General features: G+C 43.0%; 2 protein-coding genes across 5 annotated transcripts in view; both read right to left on the bottom strand.

Annotated features, from left to right (window-relative positions):
- Positions 1-320: 320 nt before the first annotated feature.
- Positions 321-26,552, bottom strand: SRGN (serglycin). Of its 3 annotated transcripts, XM_033208766.1 has the most exons (4): positions 26,532-26,552; positions 17,286-17,370; positions 8,311-8,449; positions 321-1,246 (listed from the first exon to the last, which is right to left on the bottom strand). In XM_033208766.1, the coding sequence occupies exons 2-4, from the start codon at positions 17,362-17,364 to the stop codon at positions 1,003-1,005; spliced, it is 462 nt and encodes a 153-aa protein (XP_033064657.1). In that variant the 5' UTR covers positions 17,365-17,370; positions 26,532-26,552; the 3' UTR covers positions 321-1,002. The 3 variants fall into 3 exon arrangements, with proteins under 3 accessions (XP_033064657.1, XP_033064656.1, XP_033064659.1); XM_033208765.1 differs by lacking the exon at positions 26,532-26,552 and having other exon boundaries at positions 17,286-17,443; XM_033208768.1 differs by lacking the exons at positions 8,311-8,449; positions 26,532-26,552 and having other exon boundaries at positions 17,286-17,344.
- LOC117082184 overlaps positions 17,355-26,552 on the bottom strand; it is a 33,076-nt gene continuing 23,878 nt past the window's right edge. The window contains exon 3 of one of the 2 annotated variants that reach the window (XM_033208770.1): positions 17,355-17,490. In XM_033208770.1, coding sequence (XP_033064661.1) covers positions 17,458-17,490 — 33 coding nt within the window. In that variant the 3' untranslated portion in view covers positions 17,355-17,457. Of the gene's footprint in view, positions 17,491-23,098; positions 23,152-26,552 lie in introns of those variants that run through there. The other variant, XM_033208769.1, reaches the window with a different exon arrangement.

Here is a 26,552-nt window from a genome sequence, read left to right as displayed (position 1 = left end):
AGTATTCAGTTCTGAAGCTGGGATCTGGACAGTGTAGCACAGAATCCATGACAGCAATGCAAGGAGGCTTTTCAGAACTAAGGGGAACAGAGATGGAACTATCTTTCAGGTGAGGAAGTGCTTTGAGAGGTATAACCCTCTTGCTAAGGCATCATTGCTTTCTTCACCTGCTAGTTAGTATGATTTGATTCTGGTTACAAAACTTGTCTTTACTGTAGAATACGTTTAAAGTTGTTTTGTTGATAAGACTTCTAGAGAAACATCTGGCCAAAAATAACTATTTCCTGGGTTTAGAACAAGAGATCCGAGACAACTTAACCTTTGGTTATATTTCTGCTTTAATATATAGTAACATTTGAAAATACACAGATATCCAGGAAAAAAAGGTAAAGCAGTATGAGGTATTGAGAGCATAACTGTGGTTTAATTTGGGAGTTATTTGGGGTGTTATATAACAGCAATCTTACTTGTAGATAAACATGTCCACTAGCTCTGCAAACACATTCAAAGGTAATAGTATATAGTACACTCCACACTGTAAAATATGTCAAATACTCCCAACTCTGCAAATTCACTGTGTTTCATTATTTTTTTGTTTTGTTTTTATAAGAAAAGGGGCATATCTGTAATTCACAATCCAAGTCAGATTCTTAATTTAGGTATGAAATATTACCTGCCAATTTGCTTCTCAAACCATTTTTTTAAAAAAATATATTCTTTAAAGCCATTTTATGGCCATGGGAATCTAATTAATTTCATAACGATATTGGCTGAATATGATACCAAAAAATGCAGGTATTTTCAAGAACAATAAGATAGATAACAGCATTAAAGCATAATCCTTTAAGAATTCATGAGAAAAAAAGGATGATAAAACTTAAGCTTCTTTTTCAGATGTTTAAAAATGTCTATAAAATCCTTTGTCCCAAGGTTGATCATTTAACCATGGTACACAAAATATGCTAAATACATTGCCTGGTGTCAAGGTGGGAAAATTCTCTTTTATATCATAAAATCCTCTTCTAATCCATGTTGACCCAAGTCCTGGCTGTCTGAGGGCAGATTCCTGTCAAGAGACCTAAGGTTGTCATGGAAAGCATCACTTTCATCTACTGGTTGGTAATCCTGTTCCATTTCAGTTACGAAGCCACTCCCAGATCCTGATCCAGAGCCGGAGCCGGAACCTGATCCAGAATAGTCCTCAGAAAGCGGGAAGATACGATTCAAGTCCTGGATTCTTGTCTTTCTGAAGTATGAAAGAAAAATGGGAAGTTTGATATGTGGGAAACATAATTTTAACAGTTTTTTTTTAAAGATAAGGAGATAAATAGAGCGATCTAGTTGCTTAAATTAAGAGATTTAAAAGCTTCCAAATTATTCAATGTTTTAAAACCAACAAAAAAACAGGTCAAATGTTCCTATGTGTTTGCCTATACTTATTGCATCGATCAACTCCACATCTACCTATTGCAGATAAACAGTGTTAATTTTGTTATCACTAGCATATATATTCTATATTTGAAATTTACTTAAGAAATCATTTTTATTTTTTTTTTAATTTTTATTTTTGGAGACAGAGTCTTGCTCTGTTGCCCAGGCTGGAGTGCAGTGGTGCCATCTCGGCTCACTGCAACCTCCACCTCCCGGGTTCAAGTGATTCTCCTGCCTCAGCCTCCCAAGTAGCTGGGACTACAGGTGTGCGCCACCACACCCGGCTAATTTTTGTATTTTTAGTAGAGATGGGGTTTCACCATATTGGCCAGGCTGGTCTTAAACTCCTGACCTTGTGAACCACCCACTTCAGCCTCCCAAAGTCCTGGGATTACAGGCGTGAGCCACTGCACCCGGCCCAAGAAATCATTTTTAAAAGAAGCCTCTTGGCCGGGTGTGGTGGCTCATATCTGTAATCCAAGCACTTTGGGAGGCCAAGGTGGGTGATCAATTGAGGTCAGGAGCTCGAAACCAACCTGACTAACATGGTGAAACCCCGTCTGTACTGAAAATACAAAAATTAGTCAGGCGTGGTGGCACACGCTTGTAATCCCAGCTACTCAGAAGGCTGTGGTGACAAAATCGCTTGAACCAGGGAGGCAGAGGTTGCAATGAGCCAAGATCGCGCCATTGCACTCCAGCCTGGGCAACAGAGCAAGACCGTCTCAAAAAAAGACCTCTTTCTCTCTAAAGGAAGGACAAACTGCCAGGTGCGGTGGCTCACGCCTGTAATCCTAGCACTTTGGGAGACTGAGGCAGGTGGATCACCTGAGGTCGGGGTTTTGAGACCAGCTTGGCCAACATGGTGAAACCCCGTTTCTACTAAAAATACAAAAATTAGCCAGGCATGGTGGTGCATGCCTGTAATCCCAGCTACTTAAGAGGCTGAAGCCGGAGAATCGCTTGAACCTGGGAGGCAGATGTTGCAGTGAGCCGAGATCGTGCCACTGCATTCCAGCCTGGGCTACGAGAGCAAAACTCCGTACCCTCCACCAAAAAAAAAAAAAAAAAAAAACAAAGGACAAACAACTAACAGCTAAGTCAGCCCAGACAGATGACATTTTTTCCTAAATTAAAATTTCCATAAAAGTTCTAATAATTTACAGTGCTTCAACAAAGCTCACTTTTGAGAAATTCTTTGTAAGAAGCTAAGCTTTATATATATACCAGCATATAAACATTCAATTTCCTATCAAAAAATGACCCTGTCTCCAACTTGCATTCATTCAACTGAAGAGTGCTGAAAGGTGAGGCTGCCTTCTGGGTTGACCGTGATGATTAGAAATTCAAAGAGCACAAAATGGTCCGAGCAATGACGACAGCCCTCGGTGACAGAACAGGGCAACGAAGCATCAGAGACAAAAGCTGAGTGTCACAGCTTACAAGTCATTTCCTCCATGAAAATAATAAACCACCAGCATATAACCAATTAGAGTTTTAATTCATGTACACATTCAATAAATATTTGTTGAACATCTGGTCCTTGTTTTGACGGCCTGGGATAGAACAGAGGCAGACCAATGAAGCTCCTGCTCAAGAAGTTTTTATTTTAGTGGCGAAGACAGACAATAAAAAGTGAATAAATGAATCAGGAAAATCGTAGGTGGTACAGATAAATGAAATTGACTAATGAAATAGGGAGTGACCAGGTGGTTACTTTAGCCTGGGGTGTCAGAGCTGGAAACACAGATGTGGTAGTTAAACCCTTGGAACCGATGGAGGTCATCGAGAGAAAACATGTAGATAGAGAAGGGGGACCAGGCCAGAGCCAGGGTCATACCAACATGTTAAATATTGAGCAGAGGAAAAAGCACAACCAGAGAAGTAGGAAGAAACAGGATAAGGCAGGGCATGGAAGCCCCAAGAAAAAAGCATTTCAAGGGAGGAGTCAACTATTTTCATTTTTTTTTTTTTTTTGAGACGGAGTCTCGCTCTGTCTCCCTGGCTGGAGTGCAGTGGCGCGATCTCGGCTCACTGCAGCCTCACCCTCCCGGACTCAAGCCATCCTCCCACCTCAGCTTCCTTTGTAGCAGGGACCACAGGCGTGAGTCACCACGCCCGGCTAATTTTTCTATTTTTTGTAGATAGGATCTCACTATGTTGCCCAGGCAGGCTCGTCTTGACCTCCTGAGCTCAAGTGATCCTCCTGCCTTGACCTCCCAAAGTGCTGGGATTACATGCACGGCACAGTCAGCCATTTTTGAAGGCAATTAAGGGTCAAGTAAGCTGAAAATAGAGAAATAATCAGTGACTTTGTCAACCAGGGTGGAGTGTAGGAACAGAAGTCTAGCTGCAGAGGAGGTGAGGAAAGGAGGGGGCAGGCATGGGTGGCCCTTTCAGGAGATGTTATTGTGAAGAGGAGCAGAGAAGGGCAACTGCTGGAGAGGACGCAGAGTCAATGGAGAGATGTTGCCTAAACATAGGAGATACCAAAGTACTGAGATACTGATGGGAAGAAGTATACTAAGATACTGATGGGAAGAAGACACTGGGTTCAGAGAGATAACTGCAGAATGGAAGTCCTGGAGAAGATGCATGGGAAAAGGATACCGGCCATAAAAAGAGGTGGCCTTGGAAGCTGCAACAGCCAGGGTCCAATCAGGAAACTTCTCCAGATATTTAACACAGAGGGAATTCCTCATACAGGTGATGGAGGAGAAGTGAAGCCAAATGGGGGATAGCGAGGTAACCCAGAGATTAGCAATAGCAAGAAAATATTTCCCTCGGCCGGGCGCAGTGGCTCATGCCTGTAATCCCAGCACTTGGGGAGACTGAGGCAGGCAGATCAATTGAGGTCAGAAGTTCAAGACCAGCCTGGTCAACATGGCAAAATCCCATCTCTACCAAAAATACAAAAATTAGCTGGGCATGGTGGCACTCCTGTAATCCCAGCTACTCAGGAGGCTGAGGCAGTTGAATTGCTTGAACCCGGGAGGCAGAGGTGGTAGTGAGCCAAGATTGCACCACTGCACTCCAGCCTGGGTAACAAGAGTGAGACTCTGAAAAAAAGAAAGAAGGAAAGAAGGAAGGAAGGAAGGAAGGAAGGAAGGAAGGAAGGAAAAGAGAAAAGAAGAGAAGAGAAAAGAAAAGAAAAGAAAAGAAATATTTCCCTCTTTGGGCTACAGCTATAGTGGAAGGAGGTTGTCTATGTCCTGAGCCCAGGTACTAGAGGCATCTGGTGGGAGCTGAGGCCATGGGCGAAACACAGTCCTGCCCAAGATGCCACCCAAGTCAGGGAGTAAGGAGAAGAAACATGCCTCTCTCCCTTCCTCCCAAGCTCTCAATCTCTCTTCCTTGCCTCCCATTGGCCAAAGTCAGCTACAGCCCTGGGAGCCTGAGAAATGCAGACCCCAGGGGTCAGTTCTACTCCCACTCCACAGCCTGTACAGAGCAGGGCCAGGGGAGGACAGGAGGATCCAAGGGCAAAAGGGCTTGGGATCAGCATAGAAGCAAGGACCATTCTTTTGCAATGACAGGAAGGAAAGCACAGGGTGAGAAGCAAAGTTACTGGCTTTGAGGAAGGAAAATAGAGATTTGAGCAGAGGAGGAATGGTGTGCAAGAGTTCTTTTGGAGAATTTGAGCTATTCTCTTAACATTTTGTTTTGTTTTTTAATTTTAGTTTTAATTGTATTTATTTATTTATTTTAAATGTATTTATTTATTTGGAGACAGGTTTTTACTCTGTCACCCTGGCTGCAGTGCAGTGCCACACCACGGCTCACTTCAGCCTTGACCTCTCAGGATCAAGCAATCCTCCCACCTCAGCCTCCCGAGTCACTGGGACCACAGGCATGCCTGGCTAGTTTTTGTATTTTTCTGTAGAGATGCGGTTTCTCCATGCTTGGCTAATTTTTGTATTTTTCTGTAGAGACAGAATTTCTCCATGTTACCCAGGCTAGTCTCAAAGCAATCTGCCTGCAATCTGCCTGCCCTGGCCTCCCAGTCTGCCTGCCTCAGCCTCTCAATAGCTGGGATTACAGGCGTGCCACCATGCCCAGCTAATTTTTGTATTTTTAGTAGAAATGGGTTTCCGCCATGTAGGCCAGGCTGGTCTCCAACTCCTGACCTCAAGCAATCTGCCTCGGCCTCCCAAAGTGTTGGCATTACAGGCGTGAACCACAGTGCCTGGCCACTAATTTTTAAACAGAGATGGGGTCTTGCCCATGTTGCCCAGGCTGGTATCAAATTCTTGGCCTCAAGTGATCCTCCCTCCTCAGTCTCCCAAACTGGGGGGATTACAGGCATGAGCCACTGCAGCCTAACATTTTAGATTTAAATGAATTAGTATTGAAACCAATGACTTAAAGTAATGGAGGATGCTGTAATATTACATTCAAACTTAATGCTGAGACCTTAAAGTATGAATGCATGAGTAGGACTACAAAGTACAAAGTTGCATATTGAAGACTGTAATGATGTAATCACTAATGCAGTGAATACCAGTGATGGAGAAAGTCACCAGTGCTGGGAATGGTGGTTCATGCCTGTAATTCCAGCACTTTGGGATGCTGAGGTGGGAGGACTGCTTGAGCTTAGGAGTACATGACCAGCCTGGGAAACATACAGAGACCCCCGTCTCTACAAAAATAATTTTTTTAAAAAAATTAGCTGGGCATGGTGCTCTGTGCCTGTGGTCCCAGCTACTAGGGAGGCTGAGGCAGGAAGATCACTTGAGGAGTTTGAGGCTGCAGTGAGCTATGATCACACCACTGCACTCCATCCTGGGTGACAGAGAAGACCCTGTCTCAAAAAAAAAAAGAGGAAGTCACCAGGATCCCAAAGTGATGTGAAATGTACCTGGTTTGGAGCACGATGAACCACCTGGCTTTGAGGATAGTGATTTTCTAGGTTTGAGCCTGGAGATTAAAACTTTTATGATAATCCTTTTCTTAGTATATATATTTTGCTACATCCTATATAGCTTTAGTATTCATTGAATTAATGGTTTCTAATATAATTCAATTTTTGTTACTCATGAATTTATATCAGGTCTTTTTTGCAAGTTTAAAGCAAGTTTTATCTGATCAAGAAGAGATTTGATTTTTGTTTTATAAGTCATGGCCAATTATTCTTCCTTTCCCTAATTTTTTTTTTTGAGACAGGGTCTCACTGTGTTGCCCAGGCTGGAGTGCAATGGCATAAATAGGGTTGACTGCAGGCTCAACCTAGGCTCAAGAGATTCTCCCACCTCAGCCTCCCGAGTAGCTGGGCCCACAGGTGCACATCACCATGCCTGGCTAATTTTTGTATTTTTTGTAGAAACGGGGTCTTGCTGTATTGCCCAGGCTGATCCCAAACCTCCTGGGCTCAAGGGATCCTCCCACCTCAGCCTCCCAAGGTGCTGGGATTATAGGCATGAGCCTCTGCACCTGGCCATTTTTTAAAATAATTACCATCTAATTGAAGAACATTTTTTAATATAAAAAATGTATTTGAAATAGAGATAGGGTCTCACTATGTTGCCCAGGCTGGTCTCAAACTCCTGGGCTCAAACAGTTCTCCTGCCTCGGCCTCCCAAAGTGCTAGGATTACAGGCATGAGCCTCCACGCCTGGCAGAAGAACACTTTAATCACCTCCTCCAAGAAAAAACCTCATACGCATTAGCAGTCACTCCTTATTCTTCCCTTTCCCCAGCTCCTGGAACCCACTAATCTGCTTCCTGCCTCTAGGGATTTGCCTCTATTCTGGACATTTCATCTAAATTGAATCATACAATATGTGGCTTTTTGTGTCTGGTCTTCCTTCCCTCTGCAGAATGTTTCCAAGGTTTGTCTATGTTGTAGCATGTGTTAGTACTTCATTCTTTTTATGACCCAATAATATTCCTTTGTATGCTTATATCACATTTTGCTTATCCATTCAGTTAATTATTGGATTTTAATATATCGTGTGTTCTGTTTACACAAATAAAACAATGTTCAATCATTTTCAATACCTGTTGATGAAAAGCCCTCAATGCTCCTGTCTACCATCCACAAAAAAACTTTCAAAAACAGGTGAATCATGTATACTCGCACATGTCATATGCCAGTGTATACAGTACAGTTTTACTATGTACTGCAGAGTAAGAGCCAAACTACCAAAGCAAGAGCTTGAATCAAAACACTCCGGACAGCTTGAAGAAAAACACTCCCAAATCTGTGCCAAGAGGTTGTGAAATTATGGACACTTTAAAATTAGAGAAAAGGCCAGGCATGGTGACTGATGCTTCTAATCCCAATACTTTGGGAGGCCGAGGCGGGTGGATCACCTGAGGTCAGGAGTTCGAGACCAGCCTGGCCAAAATGATGAAACCCTGTCTCTACTAAAAACACAAAAAATTAGGCTGGGTGCAGTGGCTCATGCCTGTATTCCCAGCATTTTGGGAGGTCAAGGCAGGCAGATCACTAGGTCAGGAGATTGAGACCATCCTGGCTAATGAGGTGAAACCCCATCTCTACTAAAAATACAAAAAAATTAGCCGAGAGTGGTGGCAGGTGCCTGTAGTCCCAGCTACTCTAGAGGCTGAGGCGGGAGAATGGCGTGAACCCAGGTGGAGCTTGCAGTGAGCCGAGAATGAGCCACTGCACTCCAGCCTGGGCAACAGAGTGAGACTCCATCTCAAAATAAATAAATAAATAAAAATTAGCTGGGCATGGTGGCAGGCACCTGAAATCCCAGCTGCTCGGGAGGCTGAAGCAGGAGAATCACTTGAACCCAGGAGGTGGAGGTTGCAGTGAGCTGAGATCGCACCATTGCACTCCAGCCTGGGCAAGAAAAGTGAAACTCTTGTCTCAAATAAATAAATAAATAAATAATTAGAGAAAAGTCCACTTACGGAAAAAGGTCAGTCCTCAGCCTGGGGATCTTGTTGGATTCACTTGGAAGTAGGTCGAATATTGGTCCTTTTTCTTCAATGCAGTTTGCAGAATTACTGTCCGGATTGCAGCGCACCCATTGGTACCTGGCTGGATAACCTGCCCAACAAGGAACCCACATTGTTACTAAGTATCTACTACACAGCTTCTAATCACTCTGTCCTGAGAAGCTTTTATTTTTGCTTTTTTTCAAGATAGGGTCTCACTCTGCTGCCCAAGCTGGAATGTAGTACTGTGATCATAGCTCACTGCAACCTTCAACTCCTGGGCTCAAGCCATTCTCCCACCCCAGCCTTCTGAGTAACTAAGACTACAGGCACACCACCATGCCCAACTAGTTTTGTTTTGTTTTGTTTTTTGTTTTTGTTTTGTTTTGTTTTGTTTGGAGAGATGGGGTCTCACTATGTGCCCAGGTTGGTCTCAAATGCCTGGGCTCAAGCAATCCTCCTGCCTTGGCCTCCCAGAGTGCTGAGATTACAGGCATGAGCCATTGCATCCAGCCTGCCCTAAGAAGGTTTTAACTAAATAGATCTAAATTTGGTAAAAGGCAAAATGTAGACAGATTTTATGCCCATTCATATAATAGCAGCACCCACTACGTGCCAGCGTTTTATATAAATTGTCCTTCTTACTACATTCCAAAAAGTAGCAGAGTTTAAAGTTAGAATAGGCCTTGGAATCAGCTGCCTGGAGGAAAGTCCCAGCTCTGCTGACTTGTTATGAAACCTTAACTTCTCTGAACCCTTACTGTAATATGAAGATACTAGTAGTGTTATAAGTCTATCACAAAAATTAAACGAGAAAATAAACACAAAGAATTTAACACAGTGCCAGGCACACAGTAAACACTTGATAATATTAATTGTTGTTACTTTTGTACTATTATCTCAATTTTACACAAAAGAAAATTGCAGCCACACAGGCTCTAAGTAGAGAATCCAGGATTCCAACCCACATCTGACCCCAAAGCCCACATCTTTTCATAGAGATGAGTCAAATCAGGTTCAGAAAGGGGAAGGAACACACTGTGCAGTACCCGTGGTATTACAGAATTCTTGTGTTTTAGGGCCATACAGTATCCTTAGGAATGAAATGTAGATAACAATTTGTCCTGTGTCTTTGCACTCAGATTTCACAAGAACAAGTCTCCTCTATTCACAGAGGGCCAGGCAGCTTGGAATATCTGAGTCTCAGCTTCTTCTGAATTTCATTTCTAAGGAAAAGGCTCCAAATCTGATGTTATAAGGTTATATAGGAGATTTATTTATTTATTTATTTATTTATCTTATTTTATTTTGTTGAGAGAGAGTCTTTCTCTGTCGCCCAGGCTGGAGTGTAGTGGCACAATTTCGGCTCATGGCAGCCTCCGCCTCCCGGGTTCAAGCAATTTTTCTGCTTCACCCTCTGAAGTAACTGGGATTACAGGTGCTCACCACCACGCCCAGCTGATTTTTTGTATTTTTAGTAGAGATGGGATTTTGCCATGTTGCCCAAGTTGGCCTCGAACTCCTGAGCTCAGGAAATCCACCCACCTCAGCCTCTGAAAGTGCAAGGATTACAGGCGTGAGCCACTGTGCCCGGCCTATATACGAGGTTCTTTATTAGCTAATGAAATAAAATCTTCCTTCCTCAATTTAGCAAAGACAAAGGCCTGGTGGCGAGCAATACTTCACCACCCTTCAAAAAGTTCATCTCCTCCCCACTCCAAGCATACACTTTATTCTAATAAGTGCAACTAATAATTACCTAGCAAGAAGGAGCATGTCTAGGATTCTTGAAAGGCAGGAAGAGTGGTTTTAAAGCTCACCACAAAATAATGGAAAACACTCAGATAAATTACAAGGCATCAACTCGTAAGAGAATACTAACCAAATGAAGAAAAGTACTTTTTTTTTTTTTTTTTTTTTTTTTTTTTTTAATACGGAGTCTCACTCTATTACCCAGGCTGCAGTGCAGTGGTGCAGTCTCGGTTCACTGCAACCTCTGCCTCCCAGGTTCAAGCGATTCTCCTGCCTCAGCCTCCTGAGTAGCTAGGATGACAGGTACCCACAATCACGCCCGGCTAACTTTTGTATTTTTAGTAGAGACAGGGTTTCATCATGTTGGCCAGGCTGGTCTCGAACTCCTGACCTCAGGTGATCCACCCACCTCGGTCTCCCAAAGTGCTGGAATTACAGGCGTGAGCCACTGCGCCCAGTCAAAAGTACTTTTTATGGAAAAGATGATGTGGCATTGTAGAAAAATCTATACTTAAAAATGAGTGAGAGGGTGAGAGGAGGGTAGGGCAATACCTTTTTTTTTAAAAATAAAATAAAAGTAAAAATTAGGCTGGGTATGATAGCTCACGCCTGAAGTCCCAGCACTTTGGGAGACTGAGGTGGGAGGATCACTTGAGCCCAGCAGTTCAATACCAGGCTGGGCAACATAGATAGACTCCCATCTCTGCCAAAAAAAAAAAGATTTTAAAAATTAGCTGGATGTGGTAGCACGCACCTGTAGTCCCAGCTGCTTAAGATGCTGAGACAGGAGGATTGCTTGAGCCTGGGAGGTCACAATGAGCCAAGATTGCACGACTGCACCCCAGCCTGGGTGACAGAGCAGACTGTCTCAGAAGAAAAAATTTACAAAATTAAAAATAAAATAAAAATAACTGAGAAAATCAGAGTACCACTTTGTGTGAATAAAAGTTTCAATTATATAAACAGACATGGGGGGGAACGGAAGGAAATACACAAAAATAACTGGTGGTAGAATCTTTTTTTTTTTTTCTCTCTCATTTTGTTTTCTAAATTGCTATAATAAACAATATTCCTCTAAAAACATAAACATTAAACACTTTAATATAGAAAACAGTAAATATTCTCCCATTGGATTTTCTTTCTTTTCTTTGTAACTATATATTATTCTATCATAATCTTTCCTGTGATTCCTGAGTATAGCTTACAATGTCTGGTCTGGGAGAGCTGCTTGTCCAAAATGAGTTAGCTCTGCCACTGCCTGGATGCTGGGATAAGGCAGGGAAAATTACCTTTCAATGTCTGCCCCTTACTGGCTGTGTGATCTTGGCCAACTTAAACTCCCTGTGCCTCAATTTTCTCATCAGTAGGATGGAGCAGTAATAGAGCTAATAATGAGATACAAATGTTAGGTTCTCAGAGTAGTACCTAGCACATAGTCAGAGCTCTTCATTGCTAGTTTCTCTCATGAGAAGGAGGACGACAATGGCCTATGATCTCTGATAGTGAACATCTTATAAATTTAAGTTCAAATTCCCATTCTACCATTTAGTATCTCTAGGATTCTCAGTTTATGGACTTTCTTTCTTTTCTTTTTTCTTTTTTCTTTTTTTTTTTTTATTTTGAGATAGAGTCTGGCTCTGTTGCCCAGGCTGGAGTGCTGTGGCACATTTCAGCTCACTGCAACCTCCACCACCTGGGTTCAAGCTATTCTCCTGCCTCAGGCTCCCGAGTAGCTGGGATTAGAGGCGCGTGTCACCATGCCCAGCTAATTTTTTGCATTTTTAGTAGAGACGGAGTTAGCCAGGATGGTCTCGATCTCCTGACTTCGTGATCCGCTCGCCTCGGCCTCCCAAAGTGCTGGGATTACAGGCGTGAGCCTCCGCGCCTGGCCTGGTTTTCCTCTTTCTTTCCTTTTGATTCTTTCCTGAGGTAGCATTAGTTTGGCATCTAATTGCTACTTATACGTCTCTTCCTGTAGGCGAAATAAAAATCCAGCATCTTCTCCAGCAGAGGGCGGTGTCTTCACACCTTATGCTGTCTAGACCAGCTCTGTCCAATAGAAACATAAAGCAAACCACAAAGAGTTTTAAAGGTTCTAGCGGCCATATTTTTAAAAGTAAAAAGTAACAGGTGAAATTAATTGTAATACATTTTATTTAACCTAAAAATATATTCAAATATTATCCTTTAACATATCATCAATATAAAAGTTATTAATGGGATATTTTGCATTCTTTTCTTCTTACCAAGGCTTTCAAATCGTATATATTTTGCATTCACAGCATGTCCCAATTTGGCCTCATCACATTTCAAGTGTTCGGTTGCCACAAGCGACTTGCGGCTACCATATTGGACAGAGCAGGCCTAGGCAGTCCTGCAAGCCACTGACACAGTGAATATCAAGCTGAGAAAATTGTTTACATAGGAAGCTAAACAGAAAAATAATGCTTAATGAGAAAGCATCCAGGTGAAAGACCACATCTTTTCACCAGCATGACAAATACAACTGTAGCAAATTAGTAAAAAATATTTCTAGAACACAAAATTCCCCCAGAGTTCAGAATCTCAGCTAATTAAAAATCATAACGAAGGCTTTCTTCTTGGGGATGATGAAAATGTTCTAAAAGCAATTATGGTGATGGCTGTATGACTCTGAACATACTAAACAATATTGAATTGAACACTTTTTTTTTTTTTTGAGACAGTCTTACTCCGTCATCCAGACTGGAGTGCAGTGGTGCAATCTCAGCTAACTGCAACCTCTGCCTCCCAGGTTCAAGTGATTCTCCTGCCTCAGCCTCCCAAGTAGCTGGAATTACAGGTGCACACCACCACGCCCAGTTAATTTTTGTATTTTTAGTAGAGACAAGTTCTCGCCATGTTGGCCAGACTGGTCTCAAACTCCTGACCTCAAGTGATCCATCTGCCTTGGCCTCCCAAAGTGCTGGAATTACAAGCATCAGCCACCACACCTGGCCTAATCATTGAATTAAACACTTTTAATGGGTGAATTGTATGGTATGTGAACACCATCTCAACAAAGCTATTTTAAAATTTTATAAATAAATCAAAAGTAGAAGGACTCCCACTCCAAAAGTCTATCTAATTTGGGGCCGATTATGTTAAATGTACTTTAAAATAAAGAACAAATTACACACACTAAATTATTGACATAGCTATTCAAGGGCGTTGGCAGGATGTGAAAATTTACAGTTCCAGCCCCTGTGGTTGTAAGAGTATCTTGACTCTATCTTGCTTGAGATAAATGTCTTGTGATTACAGTGGGTATGCTCATGGACAGAAATGTTATCTTCCTAAAAGGCCCACTGATGGGATTTGTTGGTTAATTGTGAGGTGGATTCCAAGGGAAAGAATGGTTTTTATTTGAATCCTATCCCTCACTGCCCACCTCCCCCACCACCCTGAATCCTCATACTTTCTATGAGTAAATGTTACCAAAGCAAACAACTTTCTCCAATAGTCCATACCTTTTTATATTATGGCACTAACTTTTCCCCCAACATAATCACAATGTACTAATTTTTTTTTGTTGTTTTTTGAGACGGAGTCTCAGTCTATCACCCAGGCTGGAGTGCAGTGGCATGATCTTGGCTCACTGCAACCTCCATCTCCCAGATTCAAGTGGTTCTCCTGCCTCAGCCTCTCGAGTAGCTGGGATTACAGATGCATGCCACCATGTCCAGCTAATTTTTGTATTTTCAGTAGAGATGGGGGTTTCACCATGTTGGCCAGGCTGGTCTTTAACTCCTGACCTCAAGTAATCCACCTTCCTTGTTCTCCCAAAGTGCTAAGACTATAGACGTGAGCCACTGCACCAGGCCTAGTTTCCTATTCTTAATGGAAACTTACTGCAGGCATGTTAGAGAGACTTAAGCAGCAACTACCATGAAGGGGAAAAGAAGACCATTTGATTCATTCAGAATGGTAGCATTATCTAAGCCAGAGTGACTTCCTCCTGGTCTACCAATTCCACAGGACGGATAAGCTTCCCCAACTCTTGCACGGTTTGACAAGCTATATAAAGCTCCTAAGTTTACTTTCAATTTCTCCCTCAGTTCAGTGGGAAACATTATAGCAAGGGCTATAGTCAAAGGATTTTTTGTTTGTTTGTTTGTTTAAATAAAGAAAACCTCTAATCCATGAGCTGCAGTAGAAAGTTATTTCTGACCTTGAAATTAGACGACCAGTTCAGTCGTTAATTAGTTGTAATGGGTCTTAGGCATGACTCACAAATTTTTTGCAAGAGCAAATGAGATGAGAAATGTCAGATCCAGTTTTCTCCTCTATAATTAATGCTAATTCCTTCTCACAGGGAATGTGTTGATAATTACCAGAGAATGGATGTGAAATCACTTTACAAACAGCAGCACAATGAGTGGATCAATATCATTCCTGTGCGTTAGGAGACAGTATACAGTGGACACATGGGGAGGCCTGGCCCCCTTGGTTGCACCTGTTCATGGGTATTCTATTTTTTTTTCTTTATGGGTATATTGGAAAAGAGAGGCAATAAGTGTGTAGGATTCACAGGCCTCATCAAATCCCCTGGAGATAGATTAGTCATCTGTGCTGTCCAGTGTTACCCACACATCCCCAAATTTCCATTTCTTTGTCCTTGGTAGACACAATCTTACCCCACATCTTTACTTGGGTTTGACTAATAGTAAAAATATACCACTATCAAATTCATATGTTGAAGTTCTAACCCACAGAATCCCACAATGTGAAATCGTTCAGAAATAGGGTCACTGCAGATATAGTTAGTTAAGATGAGGCCATTGGGTGGCTTTGATCCAATGTCTGGTAACCTTCTAAGAAGACGGTATTAAGACACGGATGCATGGAGGAAAGACCATGTGCAGACAAGGGAGAAGGTGCCATCTATAAGCCAAGGAGAGAGTCCTCAGAATGCGATCGACCCTGCCAGCACTTTGATCTTGGACTCCCGTTTTCAGAACTGTGAGGAAATAAACTTCTGTTGTTTAAGCCACTCAGTCCATGGTACTTTGTTATGGCAACCTGAGCAAACCATTATAGTAACCTGAAATGGTTTTGAATATGCTCAGTAAAAGCAAGCCAAAAGCCTAGTTGATTTGATCAGCCAAACCAAGGAGCTAGATAAACACTTTTTACAAGACAGGAAGAATGTTGTCGAATAATATCTGGCATTGCGTGGAGGTATGAGGAAATGGTGTCACGACTCTTCACATCACAGCCTTGTGCTGCAGTCACTCAAACGTGCAGCCAGTCGAGGACATCTATTTCCCTGCACGCTCAGATGTGGGCACAGGCCCTTGAGCCCGATACCAAGAGCCTTTTTTCGGAAACACCCTAGTTTGTCAGTTTCTCCCTTGTCTCTTTCTATGGTTTCCTTTTCTAACAAAGAGCTAAACCTATGAGGTCATGGCATAAATGCTAGTATTCCATACAATTTCATGATGAATTATTTTCTTTCTTTCTTTCCCTTTCTTTCTTTCCTTTCTCTCTCTTTCTCTCTTCCTCTCTTTCTTTTTTTCTGACAGAGTCTTGCACTGTCACCCGGGCTGGAGTACAGTGGTGTGATCTCAGCTCACTGCAACCTCTGCCTCCCAGGTTCAAGCAATTGAGCCTCAGCCTCCTAAGTAGCTGGGATGACAGGTGCGTGCCACCACACCAGGCTAATTTTTTTGTAATTTTAGTAGAGATGGGGTTTCACTATGTTGGCCAGGCTGGTTTCGAACTCCTGACCTCATGATCCTCCTGCCTTGGCCTCCCAAAGTGCTGGGATTACAGGTGTGAGCCACCACACCCGGCCTTCTTCATTTCTTTCTAATAAATACTGTACAAGGAAAGTTTTTGTTTTCATTCTAGTTTTCCTTAATGAATCTTAGTGGGAAATTCATGTTTCTGGGAAATTTTGAAAACATAAAGACTTACGTATCTCTGGTTAGGGTATGCTCAGCACCATCTGGCCACTCAAGACTGTACTAAAGTATGGGCCTCATTACTCTCGATCTTGTCAGACCACATGGTTATTTGGGAATTATTTCATCAAGCTGAAGATATTCCCCAAAAGATCCCAGGGAAGCCTGTTCCCTAAAACTGACAACGTTTTATATTTTAAAAATACATAGATTAATAAAGTTCGAGAAACATTACTTCCTCTTTTTTCAGTATTAGCATAACTAGAAGAAAATTATTTTATAAATTTCTAACATACAATGAATGTCTCTGCGATCATCTGTAAGATTTCATCTCCACCGGAAGCAAGATCATGACAACCAAAAGTCGTTTTGACGAAACAAATCTAGAAAATGTGTGTCATTGTGACTCAACATTTCCCTTACCATTTGGCCTAACCGAATGTTTTTCGACTATAAGCTCAGCCATCTCTCTATCGAGCCATGATCTCTGTCTTATTTAGACATGATTCCTTATTTATCAAAGAAGAACAAATTGTATTTTTCTTACAAACCTATCATTTTCATTGTCTCAGTCATTAGAGGTTTTAAGTTGTTTCAGAGTCTGACTAAACAACACTAAATGACAGATAAACGTAGGAAGATATTTCCGAATATGATGTTTCTCTGAGCAACAGTATAAATACCAAATTATTTGGCCTTCTCTTTAAAATCTGAGAGGGTTTACATTAACTATGTCTAACCATAATTGAGTTTTCAGTAAGAAACAAGTTTATCTTTAAAAAAAAAAGAAGAAAAAAAAAAAAACACACAGTCAGATTCACCCCAATTGGAATATAACATCTCCCAGTATTAAAATAACGATGACACTGTCACAGCGCACTAGAACTTGGGGCTGATGTAGACACTGAGGGACAGGCAGAAATCCCCAAACACTCCAAGCTGCCATCTCCTCCATGCAACACGCACAGGAGTCATTTTCTGGATTCCTTGAGCTTTTTAAAATGTATAAACTTCACATTTTCATCCCAAAATAGTACATTTCAATCATTGTAAGAGTTTACAAGAATGCACAGGCCACCGAGTTTAATTTTTCTTGGTACCAAACTTAACTGAACTCATATTAAAGGGTTCGGCGACCCCAAATCCTTCTTCTTTGCCTCCTTTCCCACAATATTTATTATACATTCTATGCCTTAAAATGAATATAATTACTTGTATGGACTATGGGGCTTACAGAGAAGATGGCTGGGGAACAAGACTCCTGAGTCTTACCTTGAACTGAGGGTTCCAGAACCAGGATGAGGGCAAGAGCCAGGACAAGCGGACCACATTTGAGTAGCTTCTGCATCATGACCAACTCCAGCTCTCTCGGCTGCACGCCAACTTCTTGATTAGGAAATGTAGCAGGGTGCTCTCTGTCCCTTTTAGAAAAGGTTCCAAAACCTCAAACCCTGCCCAGAACACACGTCACAATTTCCTGAACAAATAGAAAGAGATCCACATCAAAACCCAGAAAGAAAGTGGGGGGGGGGAACACAGTAAAATAACTATTCATACCCATTATGAAACTGTACTGGACTCCCCCCAGGCCTGCTTTTTCAAAAGTTTTGTTGTTTGCCACTTGCCTGCCAGAAATTTTTTTCCCTACTGAAACAGTAGAATCAGCATTCAGGACAGTTTGTTTTTCCTTTCCTTAGGTATTTTTAGTAGAGACAGGGTTTCACCTCAGGTAACAAACTAAACACGAGATTGCTAATATTAAGAATCTGCTGCATTTTTGATGAGATAAGGGAGCTAGGTGCTGCCTTTTCATCACCGAGCACTTTCAACATAAAACATTCTCTTCATTTTCTTTTTCACTGGGGAGTAGCATATCTCACTGAGCCAAGCTCGTGAAGTGAAACTTCAAAGCTGAGCTCTAACCTTCAACAATGAGTTGTCGGATTTCAGATGAACAGTTTCTTCTTAAACTCAGTTTCTTGCATTGGATCATCGGCTCTTTATCTCAAGAACATACGATTTTCAGTTACAAAGACCATGGTAAAACAGAAAAATTCTTTTGCATTCCTCTCTCCTTCACACTGAGCACTTCTTATGATTGGATTCCATTTCTACTTTTATCTGTTCTCCTAGTCAAAATTTTCAACTTGAGTTTTGGGTCCTCTGGCCTTGAATAAGCCAGAAATCAGGAACGAGGGAGAGATTGTTCTCACAGCGAGCTGCTGGGCCTCAGCAAACAACACCAACCTCTGCCTCATGTAGATAAAGGAACAGCATTTTCCCTGGGCATCATGCAGATTTCTGGAGGACTAAGGCTCTATATTAAAGTTATACAATAAAGGTCAGGTGCTGTGATCCACGCCTGTAATCCCAGAACTTTGGGAGGCCGAGGCAGGCGGATCACGAGGTCAGGAGATCAAGACCATCCTGGCTAACACGGAGAAAACCCTGTCTCTACTAAAAATACAAAAAATTAGCCAGGCGTGGTGGCGGGCACCTGTAGTCCCAGCTACTCAGGAGGCAGGGGTAGGAGAATCGCTTGAACCTGGGAGGCAGAGGTTGCAGTGAGCCGAGATCGTGCCATTGCACTCCAGCCTGGGCGACAGAAAGAGATTCCATTTCAAAAAAATAAAAATAATATAATAAAATAAAGTTATACAATAAATGCAAGCCTATCATACATCCTTGTCCTTGTGGTGTATAAATTTTGCTTACTTCCTTTCAAGATTCGAACACTCTCCATTTCAACATGTCTATCCCTACCACTACCCCAGACGGCTTAATGCACATGCCCCACTCTCTATTCTCATCCTCGCCCTTGCCTGGCCTTTGATAGGAGGGAGGAGTTTCCCTTCCCTTGTTTTAGGCTTCCTGCTGATTCCTTTACCATTTCCTGCTAAGGACAGAGTCTCACAGACTAATAGCCGTGGTGCAAGAACATAAAGAGTGCACATTTTGGCTCTCTTCAGAAGCCCCTCAAATCAGCCAGAAGTGTGTCCTCCAACCCAGGGGCATCTCCAAGCACAGTAACCAACCCCAAAATGCACTGTCCCGGAAAGCTTTCCACTGAGGAACGTTGGTTTCAGTTTGAAATATCAGCTGCCATCTTTGGTCCTTTTTAATCTAACTCCCAATTGAAAATCCTGGCACCAAAACAATAGTTCCTATCAATAACTTTGATGAGTTTCCTACAAATCCCCAGAGCTGATTAGGGCTTGTGCTTTACAATGGTAATTTTAGGGGCTTTTTTCATTTGGGAACTTCAGTGTTTTTTTTTTTCTTTCTTTCTTTCTTTCTTTCTCTGGGTCATGGTGTTGTTGTTGTTTGTTTTTTATTTTTTTTCCCTCTCTCTCTCTGTCGCCTAGGCTGGACCTCCACCTCCTGGGTTCAAGCAAGTGGGTTTGGCAAATTTTCTTTCTTTCTTTCTTTCTTTCTTTCTTTCTTTCTTTCTTTCTTTCTTTCTTTCTTCCTTCCTTCTTCCTTCCTTCCTTCCTTCCTTTGTTTTTTTTTTGTTTGTTTTTGTTTTTTTTTGTAGAGATGGGGTTTTTTTCAGGTTGGCCAAGCTGACCTTGAACTCCTGACCTCAAGTGATCCACCTGTCTCAGCCTCCCAAAGTGCTGGGATTAGAGACGTGAGCCACAATGCCCAGCTCATGGTGACTTTTAAAGCACAGGTGCGGTATTCATAAGCATTTGCTCTTCATAAGCATTCAGCGTAGCGTACCACTACGCTGATAATCAAGTTTCTTTTTCCAAGAAGTCCTCCAGTTTCATTTCCCTAGCCCTACTTCAAGCTGTAGGGGAGCAGGACACACACTGCAGCAGCTGGAAGTCCTGGGTCCAAGCCCATGTCTGTCACTTACCAGCTGAGCCACGCTGGGCCACTCACTCTTTATGCGTCCCTTGTTCCAGTTGTAATGATGGTGTGGGAAGCCAATGAGAGGATGTCCTCAGGAGCACATGGCATATGCGGTGAGGGAAGCGTTGGCAACAGTCCTCAGGGCTGGGCACGATCTTACCCAAAGATTCCACTCTTAACCCAATAGGACCCACATCTTTCCCTAAAATTCAATCTACAACATGTATGTTTTCCACAATTTTAAAAGACAAACCCTATACCAGACTTAATCCTTCTTTTACCAGGCAACCTGAAATACACCTACTTTACTTCACACACAGTTGATTTGGCCATAAAATGAGTATTCTTATTCCTTCACAATCACCTGGAACATGACAGAAATCAATTCCTGTTATTTAATAAAGTAACAGGTCGCCGGCAGGGCGGGGTGGCTCACACGAGCACTTTGGGAGGCCAAGGCAGGCGGATCACCTAAGGTCAGGAGTTTGAAACTAGCCTGGACAACATGGTGAAACCCTGTCTCTACTAAAAATACAAAAACATTATCTGGACATGGTGGCAGGCACCTCTAATACCAGCTACTCAGGAGGCTGAGGCAGGAGAATCGCTTGAAACTGGGTGGCAGAGTTTGCAGTAAGCAGAGATCGTGCCACTGCACTCCAGCCTGGGCAACAGAGCAAGACTCCATCTCAAAAAAAGAAAAAAAAAAAAGATAAATTGAGGTTATGAGAAGAGATACTGAAGGCAGCATGAAACTGCACAGAGGGGCAGCTCCAAGGCTTATTTCTTTTTTAAAGCTCCAGGTTAAAGATTCCACCACTAGCAGCCTCTAGACCTTTTGCTTGGCTCTTCATTGAGAGGGTCTTGACTCTGAACTGGGCACTGCACCAAAAACAAACAAACAAACAAACAAAAACCAGTAAATAGATACTGCACCAAATCTGTATGTTTCATGCAAGGATGGCCCTTGCATGAATTTTTGATTTCTAGAACTAGAAGGGACCTTGGAAATCATCTAGTTCCCTCACTCAGGTGAGAAAAATGCCAAGTCCGGAAAGGTTAAATGATTTGCCCCTGCTCACACTGTAAGCAAGTGGCAAACCAGGGTTAGAACTCAAGCTTCCTAATCTATGCCCCCGGATAGATGAGGAATGAAAGGGAAACAAGATTAAGATTTGTAAATAATCAGAAGTCCTTTCTGTTATTTTCTTGTAGTGGTACATGCTAAACATTGCTGTTTAGCATGATAAAATGACTAGGATTTGCTTCTAAATAATCCGGTTTGAGGGGGGATGGGAAGGGTATAGTGGTGGTTTGATAACTGCTGAAGTTGAGCAATGAGTAAATGAAGGTTCATTCTACTATCCTCCCTACTTTAATATATTCTTGAGAATTTTCGTAATAAGCCAGCACAGTTGCCCACATTTGTAATCCCAGCACTTTGGGAGGCCAAGGTTTGCGGGTCACTTGAGCTCAGGAGTTTGAAATCAGCCTGGGCAACATGGCAAGACCCCAACTCTATGAAAAATACCAAAATCAGCTGGGCATGGTGGCTTATGCTTGTAGTCCCAGTTACTTGGGAGGCTGAGTTGGGAGGCTCGCTTGAGCCAGAGAGGTGGAGGTCGCAGTGAGTCAGATCATGCCACTGTACTGTAGCCTGAGTGACAAAGCCAGACCTCTCTCCAAAAAATTTGTTTTCCATAAAACTTCTAAAAAATTATCATTTAAAAAAGATATCTTCATTTTATTCAGAGTCCATATAAATGAGAAAACATCTGATTTTTAAAAAGATGTTACAGAAAAAAAGGCATATTTTTTTAAAAAGTGACTCATTTTTTCATGGATCTCAGGCAACTTTGAGTTTCCTATTATTTTGATTCTACTTCCATTCCCACCCTCAATCATTTAGGGGACAGGGAGACTGTGGCCAAGACAAAAAAAAATTGTCGTTTTTTTTTCTTAAGACAAAGTCTTGCTATGTTGCTCAGGCTGGAATCAAATGCCAAGGCTCAAGCAATTCTCCTGCCTTGGCCTCCCAGGTAGCTGGGACTACAGGCACACGCCACGCAGGAAATTATCTTGATGCTTCTTGTCCCAAGGGAGCAGCTCTCATTGTGTCCTTGGTCTCCTTACTGAGTAACAATGGAGGGGCGCCCTGGGAGAGGGCATAGGCTCAAGGGCGTCCCTGGCAGGACCATGTAGCTCCTTCTCCAGCTCCTCCCTTCTCATCTGTTAGCCACACATCTATTAATGTTAGTTTCCCATGGCCTGGTGTGGTGGCTCACGTCTGTAATCCCAGCACTTTGGGAGGCTGAGGCAGACAGATGACTTGAAGTCAGGAGTTCGAGACCAGCCTGGCCAACATGGTGAAACCCCTTCTCTACCAAAAATATAAAAAATTAGCCAGGTGTGGTGGCATGCACCTGTAACCCCAGCTACTCAGGAGGCTGAGGCAGGAGAATCCCTTGAACCTGCCAGGTAGAAGTTGCAGTGAGCTGAGATTGTGCCACTGTACCCCAGCCTGGGCGACAGCGGGAGACTCTGTCTAAAAAAAAAATAGTTTCCCAAGAGCAGGATTGCCCCCCTTCTTAAAAGTCTTCAGAGTCCTAGTCCAGAAATCTCCCTAGATACCTAAAAGTTGAGGAATTTGGGGTTATTGTATTGTTTTTGTTTTTTGTCTGTTTTGTTTTGGAGACAGAGTCTTGCTCTGTCACCTAGGTTGGAGCACAGTGGCCCTATCATGGCTCACTGCAACCTCCACCTTCTGGGTTCAGGTAATCCTCCTGCTTCAGCCTCCTGAGTAGCTGGGATTATGGTCATGTGCCACCACGCCCAGCTAATTTTTCTATTTTAAGTAGAGACAGGGTTTTGCCACATTGGCCAGGCTGGTCTTGAATTCTTGGCCTCAAGTGATCTGCCTACCTCAGCCTCCCAAAGTGCTGGGATTACAGGCATGAGCCACCGTGCCCATCCTAAAACTGTACTTTAAAATTTTTTTCTTTTTTTTTTGAGACAGAGTCTCAACTTTGTTATCAGGCTGGAACGCAGCGATGCAATCATGGCTTACTGCAGCCTTGACCTCCTGGGCTCAAGTAATCCTCCCTCCTCAGCCTCCTGAGTAGCCAAGACTACAGGCATGCACCATCACACCCAGCTAATTTTTTAATGTTTTGTAGAGATGGGGTCTCACTATGTTGCCCAGGCTGGTCTTGAACTTGGGCCGTGGCCTCTCAAAGTGCTGGGATTACAGGTGTAAGCCACTTTGTCCAGCCAAAATATCCTATTTTTAAAAAAGAAAGGCATTAAAGGACTTCTCAAAATGCTACCCTGAGTCTAATAGGACACAGAATTTCAATTCCAAAACTATAGGGCTTACAAAAAACTATAGGATATTACAAATAGTGGAAACAAATCTCTCAGGATATTTCAGAAAGGGCACAGGAGTAGGCACGTGGGTTAAAGGGAGCAGGACGCTTTGAATAGGAATCAAGAAAAGAGGTCTTTATTTGACTTCTTCTTTTTTTTTTTGCGTCAGAGTCTCGCTCTGTCACCCAGGTTGGAGGGCAGTGGTGTGATCTCAGATCACTACAAACTCCACCTCCCGAGTTCATGCCATTCTCCTGCCTCAGCCTCCTGAGTAGCTGTGACTACAGGTGCCCACCACCATGCCCGGTGAATTTTTTGTATTTTTAGTAGAGACAGGGTTTCACCGTGTTAGCCAGGAGGGTCTAGATCTCCTGACCTCATGATCCACCCACCTTGGCCTCCCAAAGTGCTGGGATTACAGGTGTGAGCCACTGCACCCGGTCTGTTTGACTTCTTAAATCTTACCTTTCTCCCAAGACACACTATCTATCGATGCTATTCTAAAATTATTTTTGTCTATCTTTAGTTAATTATCTTTTCTAATTAAAAAATTAGGGCTGGGCGCAGTGGCTCACACTTGCAATCCCAGCACTTTGGGAGGCCGAGGTGTGCAGATCACGAGGTCAGGAGTTCGAAACCAGGCTGAGCAACATGGTGAAACCCCATCTCTACTTAAAATACAAAAAAATAGCCGGGTGTGGTGGCAGGCACCTGAAGTCCCAGCTACTGAGGCAGGAGAATCGCTTAAACCTGGGAAGTGGAGGTTGCAGTGAGCCAAGATGGCACCACTGCACCCCAGCCTGGGTGACAGAACGAGACTCCGTCTCAGAAAAAAAAATATATAGGTCGGGCGTGGTGGCTCAGGCCTGTAATCCCAGCACTTTGGGAAGCCGAGGCGGGTGGATCACAAGGTCAGGAGATCGAGACCATCCTGGCTAACATGGTGAAACCCCGTCTCTACTAAAAAAATACAAAAACTAGCCGGGCGAGGTGGCGGGCGCCTGTAGTCCCAGCTACTCGGGAGGCTGAGGCAGGAGAATGGCGCAAACCTGGGAGGCGGAGCTTGCAGTGAGCTGAGATCCGGCCACTGCACTCCAGCCTGGGCGACAGAGCGAGACTCCATCTCAAAAAAATATAGATATAGATATAGATATAGATATAGATATAGATATATAGATAGCTATAGCTATAGCTATAGATATAGATATAATATGTATTAATAGGCCAGGCACAGCGGCTGATGCCAAGGCAGGAGGACCACTTTAGGCCAGGAGTTCAAGTCTGCAGTGAGCCACAACTGTGACACTGCACTCCAGCCTGGACCACACAGTGAGACCCTGCCTCAAAAATAATTAACTAATTAATTAATGCTTACTATGGAAAAGTCAGCAGGTGAAGAATTGCAAGGGGGGACTTAAAAGAAAGGACAAGTCCGGGCTCAGTGGCTCACGCCTGTGATCCTGACACTTTGGAAGGCAGAGGTGGGCAGATCATGAGATCAGGAGTTCGTGACCAGCCTGGCCAACATGGTAAAACCCTGCCTCTACTAAAAATATAAAAATTAGCTGAGTGTGGTGACGTGCGCCTGTAATTCCAGCTACTCAGGAGGCTGAGGCAGGAGAATCGCTTAAACCTAGGAGGCAGAGGTTGCAGTGAGCTGAGATTGTGCCATTGCACTCCAGCCTGGGCAACAGAGCAAGACTCCGTCCCCAAAAAAATTTTTTTTTAAAGAAAGGACAAATCCTTTGTCACCTACCATGCAGAGATGATGACTATCATGTCTTCCATCATGATGACTTCGAGTGTGCAACTCAAAGTAGCACACACCACTCCCTGGCACACTGGATCCCCCTCAGCTTCCTTCATTGCTCTTATTTTATAACCTATCCTGCAGCACTACATAGCCCCACCAGTGTCCCCAGAACTCACCTGGTTGTTCATTCCTGCCAATCTTATAACCCATCCATCTATTCTACCACCATAAGATGCTGAGCTCCCTCCAAAAATAAGCAACCTATCCAAGTTCCCAAATTCAGTGACAGTATTTCCAACATCACCCCTACTTCCTTCTCTTCCAAATACACACCGTTATACTCCACACCTGCATTATACTTAAGGTTTTGGGTCACTAAGGAAGAAGGAAGTTCTTACCCCTTAATTTGTAATCACAGAACATCAACTGGATCTTCAACGGCCTCTTCGTTGCAGTTCCCAGAGGCTGACCACATTTACCAATTAAGTTACTACACTTTAGTTGGTTCTTATCTTGCCAGACTCTAGGCTTTTTTTTTTTTTTTTTTGGCTTTGGTTAGAAATTTAAAATATAAACAGCATCACTTAGTGAAATGCTATTTAGAAGCTTCATTGAGATGGTAAAAAATTTTTCCCACGATGAATTTTAACTTTTTTTTTTTTTTTTTTTAAGACAGGGTCTGGCTCTGTCACCCAGGTTGGAGTGCAGTGACTGGATCATGGCTCACTGCAGCCTCAACCTCCTGGGCTCAAGCAATTCTCCTGTCTCAGCCTACCAAGTAGCTGGGATTACAGGCACTCGCCACCACACTGAACTAATTTTTGTATTTTTTGTAGAGACAGGGTTTCGCTGTGTTGTCCAGGCTGGTCTCAAACTCCTGACCTCAAGTATCCACCTGCCTTGCCCTCCCAAAGTGCTGGGACTACAGGTGCCTGCCACCACGCCTGGCTACTTTTTGTATTTTTAGTAAAGACGGGGTTTCACTGTGTTAGTCAGGATGGTCTCGATCTCCTGGCCTCGTGATCCATCCGCCTCGGCCTCCCAAAGTGCTGGGATTACAGGCGTGAGCTGCCGCGCCCAGCCGCTGCTCTAGAATGTAATCGGTTCAAATACCCATTGACCAAAAAATTAACAGTGGTGTTTTCTGGACAGTAGGATCACAAATGTTTCTTCTTCATCTTTTCCAGACAACTCTAAATTTTCTAGAAAAACTTATGTATCATATTAATAATCAAGAAAAAAGGCTCAATAAAAATATTTTGGTTGTTTACAAAAGTTTTACTTTAGGCTGGGTGCGGTGGCTTACACCTATAATCCCAGCAATTTGGGAGGCCAAGGCAGGTGGATCACCTGAGGTCAGGAGTTCAAGATCAGCCTGACCAACATGGTGAAACCCTGTCTCTACTGAAAACACACACACACACACACAATTATCCAGGCATGGTGGTGCATGCCTGTAATCCCAGCTACTCGGGAGGCTGAGGCAGGAGAATCATTTGAACTCGGGAGGCGGAGGTTGCAGTGAGCCTAGATCGTGCCACCGCACTCCAGCCTGGGCAACA

Source organism: Trachypithecus francoisi, unplaced genomic scaffold (genome assembly GCF_009764315.1).
Source record: "Trachypithecus francoisi isolate TF-2019V2 unplaced genomic scaffold, Tfra_2.0 Lachesis_group9, whole genome shotgun sequence".
Taxonomy (NCBI): domain Eukaryota; kingdom Metazoa; phylum Chordata; class Mammalia; order Primates; family Cercopithecidae; genus Trachypithecus; species Trachypithecus francoisi.
This window is presented reverse-complemented; position numbering and strand designations above follow the sequence as displayed.